We start from the raw sequence: 19500 nt of genomic DNA, 5'->3' as shown, positions 1-19500 counted from the left end.
ACACCAGCAGCACACCTGTCCCAAACCTGACTAAATAAGTGAAATCTCCATCCATCCATCCATTTTCTACCGCTTGTCCCTTTCGAGGTCGCGGGGGGTGCTGGAGCATATCTCAGCTGCATTCGGGCGGAAGGCGGCGTACACCCTGAACAAGTCCCACCTCATCGCAGGGCCAACACAGATAGACAGACAACATTCTCTTATTATTATAATCAAATGACAGCAGTCATTTCCATGAGGTTATTTTCTAATATAAGTGTTTAGGCCCACTTACAATGACAATAACAAAAAATATTGTTTTTCATGAACTGTGTACTTGTATTGTTTGTCTGGGTGGAGGTACTGCTTTGGAAATAATTTGTACCCCTTTTAGACATTGCATTTAGTTTAAAACATTCACATGTTGCACAATGAGATGTAAGCAGGGGATCATGTGTACATTCCTGCAACTTCCTGTTTGTAAAAAAAAATATTTTTATTAGTATTCATTTAATATACTAACAGCATTTCATGATTAATATTTATAAATTAAGATTCCTAATAAATAACACGAGAATAAGCACACATTTGATTGGTAAATCATAGTGTAACGACCTGGAATTACACTTTATGTGTGGTGTTGGAGTTGTCCGACTTTTTGTGTGGCTGTAAACGCATCACTGGCTAAGTGCCATATGTGCATGTGTTGGCGCAAGTGAGAAAGAGCGAGCAGCTGCTGTTGATATAACAAAGTTGGTTTTGGTCTGGTTTGTACTGCAGAGAATGACCAGTTTTGCTAGATATAATTTTTTTTACTAATGTTTTGGTGATGTGTTTATGGCCGACAAAGAGTTTTGCTCAGTAAAGTGATCAATGGAATTCATGTCCTCAAAGCGTCTCGACAGACATTACAATATTTGAACAATGACAACGAAAACTGTTCTCTCTGTCGTGTCCGTGTCGTGTCGAAAATTGTTATGCGCTTATTTATTTTTTTTGATTTTGTGCGTGGCATAGATTTGCCGTGCGCAGAGGACGCTTGAGCAGTGCGCAATTGCACAGGCGCGCACCTTAGAGGGAACATTGTTTAGAACAGCTGTTTCTTTCATTCAAAAATTTCAGGTTAATTTTTATACTTAGTAAACTCATCCCGCGAGCCGGATAAAACCTGTTCGCGGGCCTGATCCGGCCCTCGGGCCGCACGTTTGATACCCCTGGCCTAGACAAACCTGATGATGCTCACTTCCTTACGACTGGAGGAAAAACGTCTCCATCTTACTGCTAAGCCGAAGAGACATTTTCATCTTATACTAGAGATATGTTGATCAATCGGTCACCGATCAGTATCGGCAGATTTTCTTGAAAACAGTACTTGATAGCCATTGCAGATGAATGCCTTCCACAATGCCGATCACTAACCGCCATCCCCTCCAGCTAATATCTAATTTATTTTTAGTCTCCCAGCTGACAAGCGAGAAGATAATTATGTGTCTTCATACACAGCGTGGAGCCACTCCCTTAATGTAATGATAATCACCTCCATTACGGCTAATAAACTGTATTTCAATTATTAGGAGGAGGCTTAACACGTTACACACAAAGAGCAAGCAGGAGCAGAAATGCTAATAGCAAAGCTTGCCGCTAAGCTAATTAGAAACAACAGAAGAAATAAGTGCTTACTAAAGTTTGGAACCACGTTACAGTAGAAAGTAAGCAGTTATTAACAGGAAATTAACAAGTATATTAATAAGAGTCTAGAAAGAGGATAATATAACAACAACTGTTGATGTGTCAGCATTGTCACAGTCAGTAGTACACTACAACAAAGAGGTGGGTGGATCCGTTAATTGGTGGTGTCGACACCAAAGGTATATCAGTATATGTTTAATACTAGAGTGATTTTTTTAAATGTTCTCAAAATAATTTGTTTATGGTATTTGTTCATGTTGACAAATTCAGAGAATACTTCCATGGACACAGGAGGATTTTAAGGGCAAAAAAATAAATATTTAAATGAATAGTATATAATCGTTTTTACTTTTGTTTAGGTGTTGTGTGCTATTAACTTTGTCTTGCTCAAACAATTGTATACAATAAAACATAATAAGGAACTAGTTTAAATGACCATTAATACATTGAAAAATGGATAAAACCTGTTCGCGGGCCTGATCCGGCCCTCGGGCCGCACGTTTGATACCCCTGGCCTAGACAAACCTGATGATGCTCACTTCCTTACGACTGGAGGAAAAACGTCTCCATCTTACTGCTAAGCCGAAGAGACATTTTCATCTTATACTAGAGATATGTTGATCAATCGGTCACCGATCAGTATCGGCAGATTTTCTTGAAAACAGTACTTGATAGCCATTGCAGATGAATGCCTTCCACAATGCCGATCACTAACCGCCATCCCCTCCAGCTAATATCTAATTTATTTTTAGTCTCCCAGCTGACAAGCGAGAAGATAATTATGTGTCTTCATACACAGCGTGGAGCCACTCCCTTAATGTAATGATAATCACCTCCATTACGGCTAATAAACTGTATTTCAATTATTAGGAGGAGGCTTAACACGTTACACACAAAGAGCAAGCAGGAGCAGAAATGCTAATAGCAAAGCTTGCCGCTAAGCTAATTAGAAACAACAGAAGAAATAAGTGCTTACTAAAGTTTGGAACCACGTTACAGTAGAAATTAAGCAGTTATTAACAGGAAATTAACAAGTATATTAATAAGAGTCTAGAAAGAGGATAATATAACAACAACTGTTGATGTGTCAGCATTGTCACAGTCAGTAGTACACTACAACAAAGAGGTGGGTGGATCCGTTAATTGGTGGTGTCGACACCAAAGGTATATCAGTATATGTTTAATACTAGAGTGATTTTTTTAAATGTTCTCAAAATAATTTGTTTATGGTATTTGTTCATGTTGACAAATTCAGAGAATACTTCCATGGACACAGGAGGATTTTAAGGGCAAAAAAATAAATATTTAAATGAATAGTATATAATCGTTTTTACTTTTGTTTAGGTGTTGTGTGCTATTAACTTTGTCTTGCTCAAACAATTGTATACAATAAAACATAATAAGGAACTAGTTTAAATGACCATTAATACATTGAAAAATTAACAGTTAATGTGATCGGTAAAGGTATCAGCTGATCTCACTCATGGTTGATCATCTTGAATGAACAAAATGTATCATCTTCTTTCAAGTTTTCTCCCGTGCCTTATTCCTTTAGACTTAAATTTTGATGGATTTTGTTAGAACCAACTAGGATGTTTCAAATAAATCTTAATGATACAACATCACTTACAGGAAAGCTCAATTTAACCAGGAAAATTATTACACATACTTTACAGGAACCTTTAGTATTTTATTACATGATCAGTTTTTTGACTAACAACTAAAGCAAAAAACAGTGAGCATTTGACTAGGCGCTATTTTCTCGTCTTTTCTGTCAACGAAGACAGACACTTCTTTTCCCTCACCCTTATCCCTCCTGCTTTTGATTCTTTGTCTCCTCTTGTCTTGTCTTACCTATTTGGAGCCTGTTTTTGTATTGCTCTCCAAAATCCAAACAATGGAATGGATCAATTGGCCTCTCAAAGACATTGACAAGATATTATCAACAAGAAGCTCGTGTCCGGGAGAACCTGCCTGTCCTGGCGGAAGATTTGTTGCTGGACACACAATGGACTCTTGGGAAAAGTGCAGGGTCGTGTGCCTGGCGATTCTTTTAGTCGAGGACTTTGAAGACACCTACCTATTCGGAATTCTGATAACAGGACATTTGCTGATTGGAGTTGCCCTGGTGTATCGACAAATTCATAAGATAAAAAGCTGCCACAAATAATTGAAGGATGGGCAGCGCTGTGGGCACTAAGACATTTATGGTTTCTGAACTCAATCCTAAACTAGGTAACATTTTGGAAATGCTGTCTGCTCTGCAAGGCGAAGTTATGATCAAGCTGAGGACCAGAAATGGACAATTAGAGTGAAACATTTAGATTGGTTTTCGCTCGCTCGTTGCTATGAGACTCCCTTCAGGAGGACAGCGCAGAGAAGAAGCTCCAAATTCCTACCCTGTCTCAATGGACATACACTCGCTGTTTGTTGACTTTTGTTGGACTGACTGGCGGTGTTATCGCGGAAACTCTGCGAGAGCACTAAGGTCGAGGGACAAGAGACTCTTCAGGCACAGACGCTCAGCCACGAAAAACACACTGCACACACATACGTACCCAACCCCACACATCCTACGCCTTCGTCGCTTCACCCTCTGCGGTATGATGGAGCAGCGCCTTTAGTAGCTGACGCTTGCCCATCTTCCCTGTTTGAAGTCTCGAGTTTTGTGTCGTAATATGGGCTCATGCTGCCCAAGATTTTTATGGGTCCCAAACTGAGCCCACCATAGGAGCTTAGTTTATTTTTTTCTCCTCTTCCCCCCTTGTTTACCTTTTTTCTTACCTTTCTACGGTGCACCGCCTTTCTGGTGACCCATCAGTGTTCCTGTTCTATCTACCACTGTTTACTGTATGTCTGTTCTTGGATGGGTTGTACTGAAAACACATGTCATTGTACTTTTTAAGTGCAATGACAATAAAGCTCCTTTCCATTCCATCTTCAAGTTGACATAAGAATGACTCACTTTACCTCATTTGGAGACCCCTTATTATGCTTTCCTGAACAAAAAAGGGTGAATTTACAGCAGTAATATCTTGAAATTTTATCTTAGAATAACGTCTTCGACAAAACCCAAAACCAGTGAAGTTTACGTTGTGTAAATCGTAAAATAAAAACAGAATACAATGATTTGCAAATCCTTTTAAATTTATATTCAATCAAATACACTGTAAAGACAATATATTTAATGTTCAAACTGAGAAACTTATTATTTTTTTGCAAATAATCATTAACATAGAATTTAATGGCAGCAACAAATTGAAAAAAAGTTGGCAGAGGGGCATTTTTACCACTGTGTTACATGGCCTTTCCTTTTAACAACACTCAGTAAACATATGGTAACTCAGGAGACCAATTTTTGAAGCTTTTCAGGTGGAATTATTTCCATTCTTGCTTGATGTACAGCTTAAATGCCTACTGAAATGTGATTTTCTTATTTAAACGGGGATAGCAGGTCCATTCTATGTGTCATACTTATCATTTCGCGATATTGCCATATTTTTGCTGAAAGGATTTAGTAGAGAACATCGACGATAAAGTTCGCAACTTTTGGTCGCTGATAAAAAAGCCTTGCCTGTACCGGAAGTAGCAGACGAGTAGCGAGACGTCACAGGTTGTGGAGCTCCTCACATCTGCACATTGTTTACAATCATGGCCACCAGCAGCGAGAGCGATTCGGACCGAGAAAGTGACGATTCCCCCATTAATTTGAGCTAGGATGAAAGATTCGTGGATGAGGAAAGTGAGAGTGAAGGACTAGAGGGCAGTGGGAGCGATTCAGATAAGGAAGATGCTGTGAGAGGCGGGTGGGACCTGATATTCAGCTGGGAATGACTAAAACAGTAAATAAACACAAGACATATATATACTCTATTAGCCACAACACAACCAGGCTTATATTTAATATGCCACAAATTAATACCGCATAACAAACACCTCCCCCCTCCCGTCCATATAACCCGCCAATACAACTCAAACACCTGCACAACACACTCAATCCCACAGCCCAAAGTACCGTTCACCTCCCCAAAGTTCATACAGCACATATATTTCCCCAAAGTCCCCAAAGTTACGTACGTGACATGGACATAGCGGCATGCACGTACGGGCAAGCGATCAAATTTTTGGAAGCCGCAGCTGCATGTGTACTCACGGTACCGCGTCTGCGCATCCAACTCAAAGTCCTCCTGGTAAGAGTCTCTGTTGTCCCAGTTCCTCACAGGCCAATGGTAAAGCTTGACTGTCATCTTCCGAGAATGTAAACAATGAAACACCGGCTGTGTTTGTGTTGCTGCAGTCAGCCGCAATACACCGCTTACATCAGCTTTCTTCTTTGCTGTCTCCATTGTTCATTGAACAAATTGCAAAAGATTCACCAACACAGATGTCCAGAATACTGTGGAATTTTGCAATAAAAACAGACGACTTAATAGCTGGCCACCATGCTGTCCCAAAATGTCCTCTACAATCCGTGACGTCACGCGCTGACGTCATCATACCGAGACGTTTTCAGCAGGATATTTCGCGCGAAATTTAAAATTGCACTTTAGTAAGCTAACCCGGCCGTATTGGCATGTGTTGCAATGTTAAGATTTCATCATTAATATATAAACTATCAGACTGCGTGGTCGGTAGTAGTGGGTTTCAGTAGGCCTTTAAGTTGTTCAACAGTCTGGGGTCTCTGTTGTCGTATTTTATACTTCATAATGCGCCACACATTTTCAATGGGAGACAGGTCTGGACTACAGACAGGCCAGTCTAGTACCCGCACAGTCTAGTACCCGCATTCTTTAACTACAAAGCCACACTGTTGTAACACGTGGAGAATGTGGCTTGGCATTGTATTGCTGAAATAAGCAGGGGTGTTCATGAAAAAGACTTTGCTTGGATGGCAACATATGGGCACTAATACACCCCCATACAATCACAGATGCTGGCTTTTGAACTTTGTGCCTATAACAGTCCGGATGGTTCTTTTCCTCTTTGGTCCGGAGGACACGACGTCCACAATTTCCAAAAACAATTTGAAATATGGGATCGTCAGACCACAGAACACTTTTCCACTTTGCATCACATCAGTCCATCTTAGATGAGATCGGGCTCAACAAAGGCAGCGGCGTTTCCGGGTATCGTTGATAAATGGCTTTCGCTTTGCATAGTAGAGTTTTAACTTGCACTTACAGATGTAGCGACAGTGGTTTCCTGAAGTGTTCCTGAGCCTATGTGTTGATATCCTTTACACACTGATGTCGGTTTTTGATGCAGTACCGCCTGAGTGATCAAAGGTCACGAGCATTCAATGTTGGTTTTCAGCCTAGCCGCTAACGTGCAGTGATTTCTCCAGATTTTTGTAACCTTTTGATGATATTACGGACCGTAGATGGTGAAATCCCTAAATTCCTTGCAATAACTCGTTGAGAAATGTTTTTCTTAAACTGTTTGACAATTTGCTCACGCACTTGTTCACAAAGTGGTGACCCTCACCCCATCCTTGTTTGTGAATGACTGAGCATTTCATGGAAGCTGCTTTTATACCCAATCATGGCACCCACCTGTTCCCAATTAGCCTGTAAGATTTTATCGATACAATATCCCTATCAATATTCGTTATTGATATTGGTAATTAAAGACATGGAAAAAAAGCATTTTATGTCTATGCGGCGTCAGCTGAACCAAGTGCGACAGTAATCGTCATAATTACGATGGTCAACGGGATAAAAAAAACACAAATAGCAGTACCATTCGTCCAGAATTTTCACGGTCCAGGAAGACCGGCCCAACAAGTACTAAAAAATACCAGTACTCGGTATACATCCCCTACCTCACGCAATCCTAAAGTTCATTGGTTGGTTGGAATTGAACCAGCGTCATCTGTGTTAAAGGCAGCAGCATATCTCCCTGAGAACCAGCGTCCCTTGCAGTGGACATTTAAGAAAATGTCTTTACATTTAAAGAAAAAAAATATCCCTGTTATGCAAATCACAAATGTCGACTGCAGAGGACGCTGGTTCTCAGTGGGATATATCCTACACTAGCTGTGCACATGGTCTAAATCTGTAATACATTTTTAAAGAAGTTTACACAGCGACTCTCAGTCAAGTCACAACTGAAGTACTGACAATGTTTTACCAGTAACCACTTTGAATGAACAGAAAATACTGAATTCTAACTGTTTGGATTTGGATCAAGGAAGATTTTATTAAAATTAAACAGCTGTGTGATGGTAAAGGTCAGGATTTACAGAGGACATCAAATATACCAGAGAGCTTTGAAATGCATTAAGTGGCGTCTTTTCACATGGCAACCAATCCAGGAGCTTAGCAACCATATAGCTCACCATAGCAACAGAGCAGATCTTGCACTGGCTTATAGTAGTCATAAAATAAAATCATCTGCTGATTAAAATGCATCTTGCTGATATCCTGCAGACTGCTAAGAGACCAGTAAAGGACACAGGTCATGTAACAGAGTAGTAACCTCACCAAATGCTCACCGATGCTTTTCCCCCAGAACGCAAGGACAACATCTCCTTCAGGCAAAGTTGTTTCCTCTAGGAGGAACACTTATTCACCACTGCTCCACTTAAAAACGTGTTGTTACATCACTCAGATGTGTGTCTTTCAGGGTGTAAAACCATGCGTGTGCAAGGAAAGGCTGGAAGGCAGCAAAAAGAAGAAACATTTTTCTAATCACATGTACTCATGAAGTAAGACCTTACAACTGGTCCAATGTAACACTGATTGAGACTTTATAAATGTGCTCTAAACTCACTATTTACTTTAAGTGAGACTTGTTATCATTTGGATGTGTAAAGTCGGACATTTGGTGTCACGGGGGGTGAAGGGGGGCATATTAGATGTGGATAAACTACTTAATCTTCTATTCTGCGTATATTAAACATTTTGGAATAAAAAATAGCCCTGATATATAAAACACAACACTGCAGAGGATGTTAGCTCTCTGGAGGATATTGGCTTGGATATCAGTTGGATGATAATCATCCAATAAAGAGGTGGGCTTTATTTAAATATGCATCTAATAATGTGGTTACACTATACAATGGAATATAACATTGATTTTGACTACCCTCAGAATGGCTGTTGACAAAAACAGTTATCGACATGAACAAAATTAAAACTAAAACTAACCATTGCGTGCACATTTACTAGTAAGTTTGCCCAAAGACACAATGTATTTTTTTAACCATGGCTTTATGGCTTTAATGTAGATTATTCTCAGGCTGCATGATTTTGGCCAAAACTTTTTTTTAAATGTTTCTATCAAGAGGCAAATTTTTCAATCATTATTTAGATTTTTTTTATTTGTATTTATTTATTTTGGTAGGCATGTTGCTTTAGCGATGATAGGACAGTTAAAGGGGCTGTTTGCAACTTGCGCAAAGTTAAATACAAAAAAAAAAAATTCAAATCAAATCATCTAAGTGGACTTTTTGGGGTGGCCACTCTATTTTATCAAACCGCAAAAGAATCTTGTCACATTCACCACTTTATTGACTAGAAGACTCATTGTATTTATTTGGAAAGCAACAGCGGCTCCTTGCCACACCCACTGGATTAAAAATGTTCTTTATTTTCTCAAACTGGAAAAGATTAGGCTACCATTGCATGGTTCTTCTGTGAAGATTCGGGAAGTACAGTATGGGGTGGTTTCCTAAAATGTGTAAATGAGACTGATCTCCAGCTTTGTTCCAATTGAGACGTGGCTGAACTGTGGTTGATTGATGTGCCTTTTGTTTGCTTTTGTGTATTGCTGCATCATATTGAGGCCATTCGGAAGTGCAGTTGTCTGTGGCTTTATATCAATATTTGCTTGTATTTTAAAAAACACGTTTTATTGGGGGCGAATAATATTTGATTTGTATTGTATTGTATTTCTGTTAACTGTTTTTAAAAAAAGAATTCAATAAGCAAAAAAGGTACACTTTTTAAACCAAAAAAAGTAACAATAATTGATGTTACCATTAGTGGTTTAACAGAATGTATGTATTTTCAAAGTGTCTATATTTTTCACAATTACTAATTTTATTGAATAAAAAATTACAGGAGAAGCTTGCCAAACATGATACACATGTAAAAGTAGAGTACAACTTGCGATATCACCAAATTTTCAGGGAAAATCACCAATACGCGGTCATACAGACGCACATTAATACACACATGACGACACCTTTTCTGGCCACGCAGCATAGAGGGGACTGTAACCTAACTACGATGCATAAATAAAAGATGTAGAATTTACAACATTAGGAAATGATCAGAGACACCTCGGTATGCTAAAGCATTAATTAAAGCAAGCTATATTTGACAGACTGAACAAAAACACATAATCAGATGGGTGTAATTTTGAATTGTGTATTGTGTTTAGACATTTTTATAATGTTCACATGATTCAGTGGGTATGTTTCCTTGTGTGTAGCACATGTGTGTTGGTTTTTAATTATTTGCAACATTGGTGAGAAAGGTTTTTTGGATTGTTACATATAAATGTAGGCTCAGACAATTTATAGGTGGTACAGAAGGTCAGTGACTAACGATACTCATGTCTGCTATGATAAGATAAGATTTTGTGTGTAGTAGAATAACTTTGTTAACTGAAAAAGCATTTTGGGCCATCTGCGGGCCGTAGTTTGAACACCCTTGTGATAGAATATACATTCAATGATAGCTAACGGTAATTAGCTAAACTTTGCTAATTTGCTATCATTACCTAACAATACACAAAGCTAATGCACGTGAGCTAGGATTACGTCATTATGTACTAAAAGCCAAAAAAGGGCAGGAAATAATGCTTAAACACAGTTTGCGCCCCCAAGCCATCCGCATAAAGGTTGCAAACAACCACTTTAAGTACTAAAATACAGAGATTTTTCATGTAAATTACTCTTTCAAATTAAAAATGTTATGGCGACGGCTTAAACGCACACTTTTTTATATACTAAGAAAAAGAAAAAGAAAATTATTAATATATTTATTAGAATTAATTTAAAAATAACATGGTGAAACTGGACATAAAGAGTTGTCCGACATATACGAGTTGGCGACAGAAGTGAGATCGACTAAGCTGGTACCACTGAAACTATGTTGGGGATAAAATATTGGGAACACTTCTCCAGGGTTTCCCCTAGATCAGGGGTTGGCAACCCAAAATGTTAAGAGCGCTGTGTTGGACCAAACATACAACAAAAATATCTGTCTGGAGCCACAAAAAACAAAAGGCTTATATAAGTCTTATAATGAAGGCAACATATTATGTAAGTGTCTATATTAGCAATAATAGCCTCCCATCAAAATGACTGTGTCGCAGGCTGGCGCAAATCTTCGTTGACAGAATTGTTGAAATGTAGTATTTATTTTACACATTTTTACAACAATGGAAATCATTAGTAAAACGGAGGCTTCTCAGAGGTTGAGATAACTCCTGGAAATTCCTGGCTTAGAATGGTCAAAGGTATAGATGTGTTTGTCCAAGTTAAAGGAAACGGCAGGCTGTCTTCTTCTAGTGGATTTATTACAATCTTTGCAAGCTGGGTAACGTTTGCTGTGGTCTATAACACAAACAACTATCAGAAATGCAGCCAATATTACATACAGATAATGTGTCATGAGACATGCAAATATAAATTATATACACAAAGGACATAAGTAAAGGAAATTCAATGAGCTCAAATTTACCTACAAACGAGGCACAATGACGCAATATGACCATAGAGCAGGCCTAAATAGCATGTTAGCATCAATTAGGTTGCAGTCATGTACTGACCAAATATGGCAGATTAGCACTCTAACAAGGCAATAACTGTGACGACCGGGGCGCATGGTGATGCGGGGTTTCGTTCTCCCAGGATGCAACGGACTTCGGACACAGCGTGAAGGTAAAAGAAATGATTTATTTACGGAATAACTCAGAAGAAACAAAGAAATAACATCAACAAAGCTCACCTTTGTGCATTCACGTACAGCATAAAAAGTTTGGTGGACAAAATGAGACAAATGAGTGGCATAACATGTTTTTCAGTGGCTGCATCGGAGAAAGTTGTACACGTAAACAAACTACGGTGAGTTCAAGGGCCGCCAAATTTAGTAGTACAAACAGCTCTCGCCAAATACTCTCATCAGTGAAGCATGTTTAGTATAAACAGTGGGATTTTTAACAATTAGGAGGATTGTGTCATGTTTGTCCTCCAACAGAAACCATATTAAAACAAAAATGTAATTATTTCCCTAATTTTTTTCCATTTTCATTCATTTTTGAAAAAGCTCCATGGAGCCACTCGGGAGGCGCTAAAGAGCCGCATGTGGCTCTAGAGCCGCGGGTTGCCAACCGCCGCCCTATATTGTCAAGATACCAATTTGCATAATTTGGTATCATATAATTTTCTTTATAAAGGCTCAAAAAAATGTAATTTATTTTAAAAACAAATATGTTATTATTGATTAGTAGTAACATATATTTTAATATCGCTTTGCTATACATTCAATTGTCGCTGCTTATTGTACAATGTACTTTGTTGAGAATTTTTCAAGTGTCTATAGACTTTTAATGAGTTTTTTATTAAAAAGGACTAGCAACAAATCTAGCATCTTTGTCTGGTGTTATTATAAAATGTACCCGTGTTTAGAGACTTCACTTCTGTCCTTCAATGTCTCTGACGAAAGAGGCAAGCTGCAGCAAGCATGAAGTCACACTTGCTTCACGCTGCTGCTCCAGTTAGACTTTCTCTGCTTAAAAGTCGACACTGTCCTTTTCATGAATGCACATTTTGTAGATGGCTGTCCGCGGGTATATTTGAGGTATATTAAAGTTCGTCCACATCGCTCCGGACAATGGCGTGCTTTTACATCCAGTTTCGGCAATGCTGTTTTCGGTGATCGAAGTCTTTTTTCGGTTGCCAAGTTTTCAGTGCATCACTTGTCAAACGTGCGCCAATAATAGGCTATATATGTATGTATATATATATATATATATATATATATGTATATATATATATATATATATATGTCTTAATAAGGTTATCCAAAAAATAGTGCTCGATACCGTAGTAGAGCGCAATATATGTATGTGTGGGAAAAAAATCACAAGACTATTTCATCTCTACAGGCCTGTTTCATGAGGGGGGGTACCCTCAATCATCAGGAGATTTAAAAATCTCCTGATGATTGAGGGTACCCCCCCTCATGAAACAGGCCTGTAGAGATGAAATAGTCTTGTGATTTTTTTCCCACACATACATATATATATATATATATATATATATATATATATATATATATATATATATATATAATATTATTTAGCTCATTCACGTAAGAGACTAGACGTATAAGATTTCATGGGATTTAGCGAGTGGGAGTGACAGATTGTTTGGTAAACGTATAGCATGTTCTATATGTTATAGTTATTTGAATGACTCTTACCATAATATGTTACGTTAACATACCAGGCACGTTCTCAGTTGATTATTTATGCGTCATATAACGTACACTTATTCAGCCTGTTCACTATTCTTTATTTAATTTAAATTGCCTTTCAAATGTCTATTCTTGGGTTTTGTCAAATAAATTTCGCCAAAAAATGCGACTTATACTCCAGTGCGACTTATATATATATTTTTTCCTTCTTTATTATGCATTTTCGGCATGTGCGACTTATACTCCGGAGTGACTTATAGTCCGAAAAATACGGTATATATATCCATTAATACTGTAACGACCTGCTGGTCAAAATGTTTTATGTTTGTGTCATTTTGTTGTGTTAATATTTCCCATGATCACAAACACTGACAGCGTATTGGCGGAGAATGAGGATGTGTTGTTGTGGCAGGTAAAACCTGTTGGAATTGTGTCGTTTGTTATTATAAAATTGGCATCAAAAGGTAAAAATAGCATTGGACTTTGTGTGACTTCTTTGGAGGGCTACAATACATTAATATTACTTTGTTTTCACGTAAAAAAAACAACTTATTTTCAAGGTGTGACTGTAATGATATTGCCGTGGCGGTGCGCCACATTCAAAAAAGTATCAAAGATAGTCACACACTCTAGGTGTGGTGAAATTTGTCCTGTGCATTTGACCCATCTCCTTGTTCACCCCCTGGGAGGTGAGGGAAGCAGTGGGCAGCAGCGGTGGCCGCGCCCAACAATCATTTTTGATGATTTAACCCCCAATTCCAACCCTTGATGCTAAATGCCAAGCAGGGAGGTAATGGGTCCCATTTTTATAGTCTTTGGTATGACTCGACCTACCGATCTCAGGGCGCACACTCTAACCACTAGGCCACTGAGTAGTAGTTACATTGTACTGCTCCTCAGTATGATGCGCTATCTTTGTTAACAGTACCCATGTGTATATAATTCTTATTTAAGATGAAGTAACTTTATAAAAGCGACATTGTTTGCAATCGGAAATAAAGAAGTGGATGCCATTACCCTTCAGACAGCATCTTTTTGACCCTCTCCTTCTCTACCGTGAGCTCCACTTCTGCACTTTTACTGCGAAACAGCTTTTCCTCTCCTGGCCCGTTGACTGTCAGCAGCGGCGGTGAGTGACATTCCTCCGACAGCTCCTGTGCCAAGAACACACACAAGTACACTTTAGTTATACTTTTTTTTCCACTGCGTGAGCTTCTCACATTGTAAAAAATTGCGCAAAAGGATTCCAAGTAGGATGAAAAAGACCTATTTCATTACATAGTGCTTTTTTTCTGTGACCTAAAGTATGCCATTAGCAGACGAGCACACACTTATCAGAACATTTAACTGCTGTATCGTCATTCTATTTTAAGAGCAAGTACGCTTCAAATGAAATTAGAAATGTTCCAATGTAGAAAGAGCCGCCTGTTCAGGGATGCATGCAAATGTCGATTCTACATCATGCACAGGTAATTCCATTCTGGCTTTAGCCGCTGACAGACTCATTAGTCTCTCTCTTTAAAAGGAGAACTAGGCACAGAGGAGCAAAAATCGGCCAATCACTGATTTGTCCCATCTGAGCTGCTGTAAACAGGCTCCAAGCAACATGTGCCTTTATAAAAACACCATAACATCACATAATGTGAAATAATATGAGGACTGGGGAATCTGCAGGTATACTGTATGTATCCTCTTTTAGCAACTTAATACATGAAAACAGCCAGAATGCATCACACCTGACATCTTAAGCCATTTTCCCATGCTTTCCAATAAAATGGAAAGGTATGGTAAACCAGTCAATTGTGTGCAATTATATTCTACCTTGCTAGGATGTTGCTGTTGTTGTTGACAACGCCGAACAAACAAACACGTCCTCAATGCAATGTACTGTCCTCGCTCGCGGCTAACGGCCCTCCACAGTGCAAAGTTGCTTTTAAGTCAGTAATCCTCGTCTTTGGTGGCAAATTAACAGTGTTTCTCACAAGTATCGTTACCATTGAAGTACTGGAAGACAATGAATGGCTAATCACGTTACACTACACAACAGAGGAAAATACAAAAAAGCATAAACTGCTAAGCTAGAGCTCCTGAATGTAAACAAGGGTGGGCGGAGCTATACAAATATTGACAATAATGATACAGAGTATAGTATCAGTTATTGGTCAGTACTACAGTGATTAGATCAATATGTTTTACTATCACAAAATCGTTTGTCTTTTTTGTTGCTGTTTATAAATAACATTATTATAACATAATTGTTTACAAACTGGGGGAATAAAAGCCAATGGTAGATTTAATAAGTAATTATTTTTCACAGTTAACATTTACATGTATAAAGGGAATAAATAAATAATTACAATATTCAATTATTATTGTTACACTGCCAACTTGGTTATTGTTTGTTTAGAATTGTGACAAAAAATGTAACCATTATATTAAATTTATTTTATCAGCATTGGTGTGACCAATACAGCCCCTGAAACTATTTTGTATTGGATCGATACCCAAAGGTGTTGTATTGCCCCAAACTAATTTAACGTATCCAAAAACAGAAAAGTAAGTGCCTTTTCAATTTAATTCAAACAACTTTATTAATCCCTCAACGGGCTATTCATTTTGTTACATTTTACAGCAGTGTTGATTGATCTGTGTTACTACAGAAAAGTAACCAATTATTAAAATAAATTAGCAAGTAGATTAATAATAGTTTTGAGAAAATAATACAACAGGAAATGACGCAATATGTTACCACACACGTCACCTGCTAAATTACAGGACTTTTTCATTTGTTTTAATATGGTTATATTATAATTTATATGCCAAATAAAATATTGTGCTATGTATCACTATATTAATTTTAGACCATATCGCCCTTCCTTACTGTCAACATATGATGACAATCTCTCATTGGTCCCGTTTACACTGCACACCACATCTGATTTTTTTGCCAGTCTAAATGCTCCAAAGTGCTTCAAATCTGATCCTTTCACATCAAATATAGGCCACATCAGGAGGTAGTCCAAAACCGATTGGAATCTTATCTTTTCAAATGCGACTTCAGTCTAAACGCAATGCGACCTGAATGCGACCCGTGTGCCACTTTTTCGTCAGCTTTAGGTGCGCAACATCATTCATGTGCACGGGGGAAAATGCAGCCTGCAAGCAAAGTGGATAAGTCATCACGATTTCCAGTTTCAGTAACTAAAGTATTTTTAAGCGGACAAATTTTCGGTGCATCACCAGCTAGTAATGCGCAAATAATAGGCTATATGTAATATATGAATATATATTTTGATTATGAAGAAACTTTGATTGTTGAAGGACTGGAATTGATGCTATGGTGTATTTGACGCTGATGTCTGCTCAGTGGCCTAGTGGTTAAGAGTGTCCGCCCCGAGATTGGTAGCTCGTGAGTTAAAACCCCGGCCGAGTCATACCAAAGACTATAAAAATGTGACCCATTACCTTCCTGCTTGGCACTCAGCATCAAGGGTTGGAATTGGGGGTTAAATCACCAAATGATTCCCGGGGCACGGCCACCGCTGCTGCTCACTGCTCCCCTCGCCTCCCAGGGGGTGGAACAAGGGGATGGGGTCGAATGCAGAGAGTAATTTTACCACACCTAGTGTGTGTGTGACTATCAGTGGTACTTTAACTTTAACTGGGCCTCCTCTACTTAACAACTATAGAATGATTATACATTGAACAAATAAACAACTGATGATAAATGCGTAAAATTGCAAGCAGATGCAATGTTATTGAAAGAAAACAACTAAGAAACTAATAAAAAGTTGACACGAAATCATGTAATAGGCCACAACGCTTACAAGAAAGCCTGCTACACTACTATTTTCACATTTCTACACTCTGTCACCTGATTTCTCTTTCCTTCTGTGCAGAAGCCAAAACCAAACATTGCCAAAATCAGCTGAAATAGTACTGCTACAGAAAATTATTGTAATATTAATTTGAGTGAGCCTGACCCTAGTCCCCCGAGGATGATGGTGAGCTTCTTAGCTCTTGTCTGCCCTTATGAATGCATGTAGTCAGACACAGATGTGGAGGGGAACAACGTCTTAAGAAAGGAAACAAGGAGTCGAAATCAAAGCAAAGATAACTGTGGTCAGGCCCAAAAGCCAAGGGATCGACTGTGCTTATACATTCCTGAATAATTAACGCTGTGGATCATGTTTAAGTCATAAACAGGATTACAAATAAGTTAAGTTCAAAGACTTGGGAGTAACTTTAAGGAAATGTCTGCATTTTTTAAATGAGCAGCAAAGTGCATCAGATGGATTTTTGTATCATTTTGGCTTTTACATAAACAAAAAGCAGAGGGATTCTAATGGGATGTTATTTTATGAAATTTAAAAAATATCTGGGTCAAATCTGAATGAAACCAGGTTTTAACATTTTAATATTTTATATAATTGTAATTTCAATATAAATGTACTTTATCTTGAAATACGTAATATGAATTAATACATTATAGGGATGCACAATTTGTTTCCCTCAAGATTACACTAATACTGATAACTTCCTGCTTCTCACCACAGACACCGATAACCGTTCACTTTATTATTTACTGCATATATATTCCATCCATCCATTTTCTACCGTATGTCCCTTACGTGGTCGCGGGGGTGCTAGAGCTTATCTCAGCTGCATTGGGGCGGAAGGCCGGGTACACCCTGGACAAGTCGCCACCTCATCACAGGGCCAACACAGATAGACAGACAACATTCACACTCACACACTAGGGCCAATTTAGTGTTGCCAATCAACCTATCCCCAGGTGCATGTCTTTGGAGGTGGGAGGAAGCCGGAGTACCAGGAGCGAACCCACGCAGTCACGGGGAGAACATGCAAACTCCACACAGAAAGATCCCGAGCCCAGGATTGAACCCTTCGTATTGTGCTTTCTTAAATGTAGATTTTGTTGTATTCCCAGTGCATTCAATCGATCACAACTGGACTGCTTGGTTTGTCTCAGGAGATGTGTAGCCTCTCGTCCAAGCAGTGCTGTACACTTAGCTTTTTCACTAGTAACGCAAATTCTACGAAATGAAAAAAAATACCACAGAATTGTCTTTGTAGCTCAGAATGTTTTTTGTAGTATTATGAAATGTCTTAAAAATCACAATTTCATTATTAACACTCAAACAAGGTACACAGTGCCGTCATTAGGACTACTGTAACGCTCAATTAAACACAGAGAACATCCTTAAACGTTAACATGAGTGTAGGGCTGGGCGATATGGATCAAAACTCATATACCAACATAGTTTGGCCCATAAACTAACCCATAAATGGAAATATCCGTTGATGTAACTAAATATCGCCACCATGCTTTGATTTTAAATTTTCGGGACTGATGGGGATCCCATATACACAAAAACAGGAACCAACAAGTAAGAAAAGTAGATTTTAAGGTGCGGCTAATTTATGGATTTTTCTTCGCTAACACCCATAATGTTTTGTGTTCAATAATTTTAATTGCGATGAGGTGGCGACTTGTCCAGGGTGTACCCCGCCTTCCGCCCGATTGTAGCTGAGATAGGCTCCAGCGCCCCCCGCGACCCCAAAAGGGAATAAGCGGTAGAAAATGGATGGATGGATGGATGGAATTTTAATTGAACATAAGCAGAAACACTGAAAAGTTGTTGTTGTTTGTGGTATGGCGCTATCTTTTGGACGAGTTAAGGTGTTGCGGGTTGAAAATGTACTTCCTGTTTTAATGCCCTGAACTGTAAGTGAAACTGTCAATTGTGTTTCTGCTCAAAAGGATTCTTCATTCATCACTCCAAGGAACGTTTGTAAGTTTTACAACTTAACTAAAACAATTCATACTTACTGAACCGTCCTGTCTCTTGAGGAGTGTTTTCATGCATATTTGTACGTGATCTAACGTCGTTAGCAAATAACTAATATGCTAACACATTTACGTGTGTGTGTTAGTATTATTAACTTACAATGGCATTCTTTTTGTATTGTTTCAGTTGCAAAAAATTCCACAGTACCAAAACGTCACTGTGGAGTTATTGAAACTGTTTAGCTGATTGGAGAGCTAGCTTCTGCAGCTAGTGACTTCGTGACGATGACTTCTGTTGTGTTTGATCAGCCATTTTAATGCCGTGTTATAGACACGGCTTGGAAGCAATTAAGGGATGTAAATAAACATTTACAGAATCTTTCTGTGTAACTCATTTCACAAGGTTTTTATCTGAGGCTTATAGTCCGGTGCGGCTAAGATATGGAACAATGTTTTCCTTCCAAGATTTAGCGGGTGCGGCTTATTTACCATTGCACTCTATAATCCGTAAAATACGGTAGTTGAGACATTTTTTAAGATGGTTGACATAATTTCTACCTGGATGTCACAGAGCGTCTGCAAATGCTGCCT

The 19500-nt window shown here is 38.5% G+C and overlaps 2 protein-coding genes across 2 annotated transcripts in view; one reads left to right on the top strand and one right to left on the bottom strand.

Annotated features, from left to right (window-relative positions):
* The window catches only part of klhl26 (kelch-like family member 26), a 150479-nt gene that overhangs the window by 26728 nt on the left and 104251 nt on the right, over nt 1–19500 (top strand). The window lies entirely within an intron of this gene.
* The window catches only part of LOC133616513 (homer protein homolog 3-like), a 121442-nt gene that overhangs the window by 33683 nt on the left and 68259 nt on the right, over nt 1–19500 (bottom strand). The window contains exon 7 of the mRNA XM_072914651.1: nt 14115–14251. Coding sequence (XP_072770752.1) covers nt 14115–14251 — 137 coding nt within the window. The remainder of the gene's footprint in view (nt 1–14114; nt 14252–19500) is intronic.

The sequence above is a fragment of the Nerophis lumbriciformis genome, linkage group LG14 (assembly GCF_033978685.3).
Source record: "Nerophis lumbriciformis linkage group LG14, RoL_Nlum_v2.1, whole genome shotgun sequence".
NCBI classification, from domain to species: Eukaryota; Metazoa; Chordata; class Actinopteri; order Syngnathiformes; family Syngnathidae; genus Nerophis; species Nerophis lumbriciformis.
Note: the sequence above shows the minus strand (reverse complement) of the source record. Positions and strands in the feature narration are given on the sequence as shown.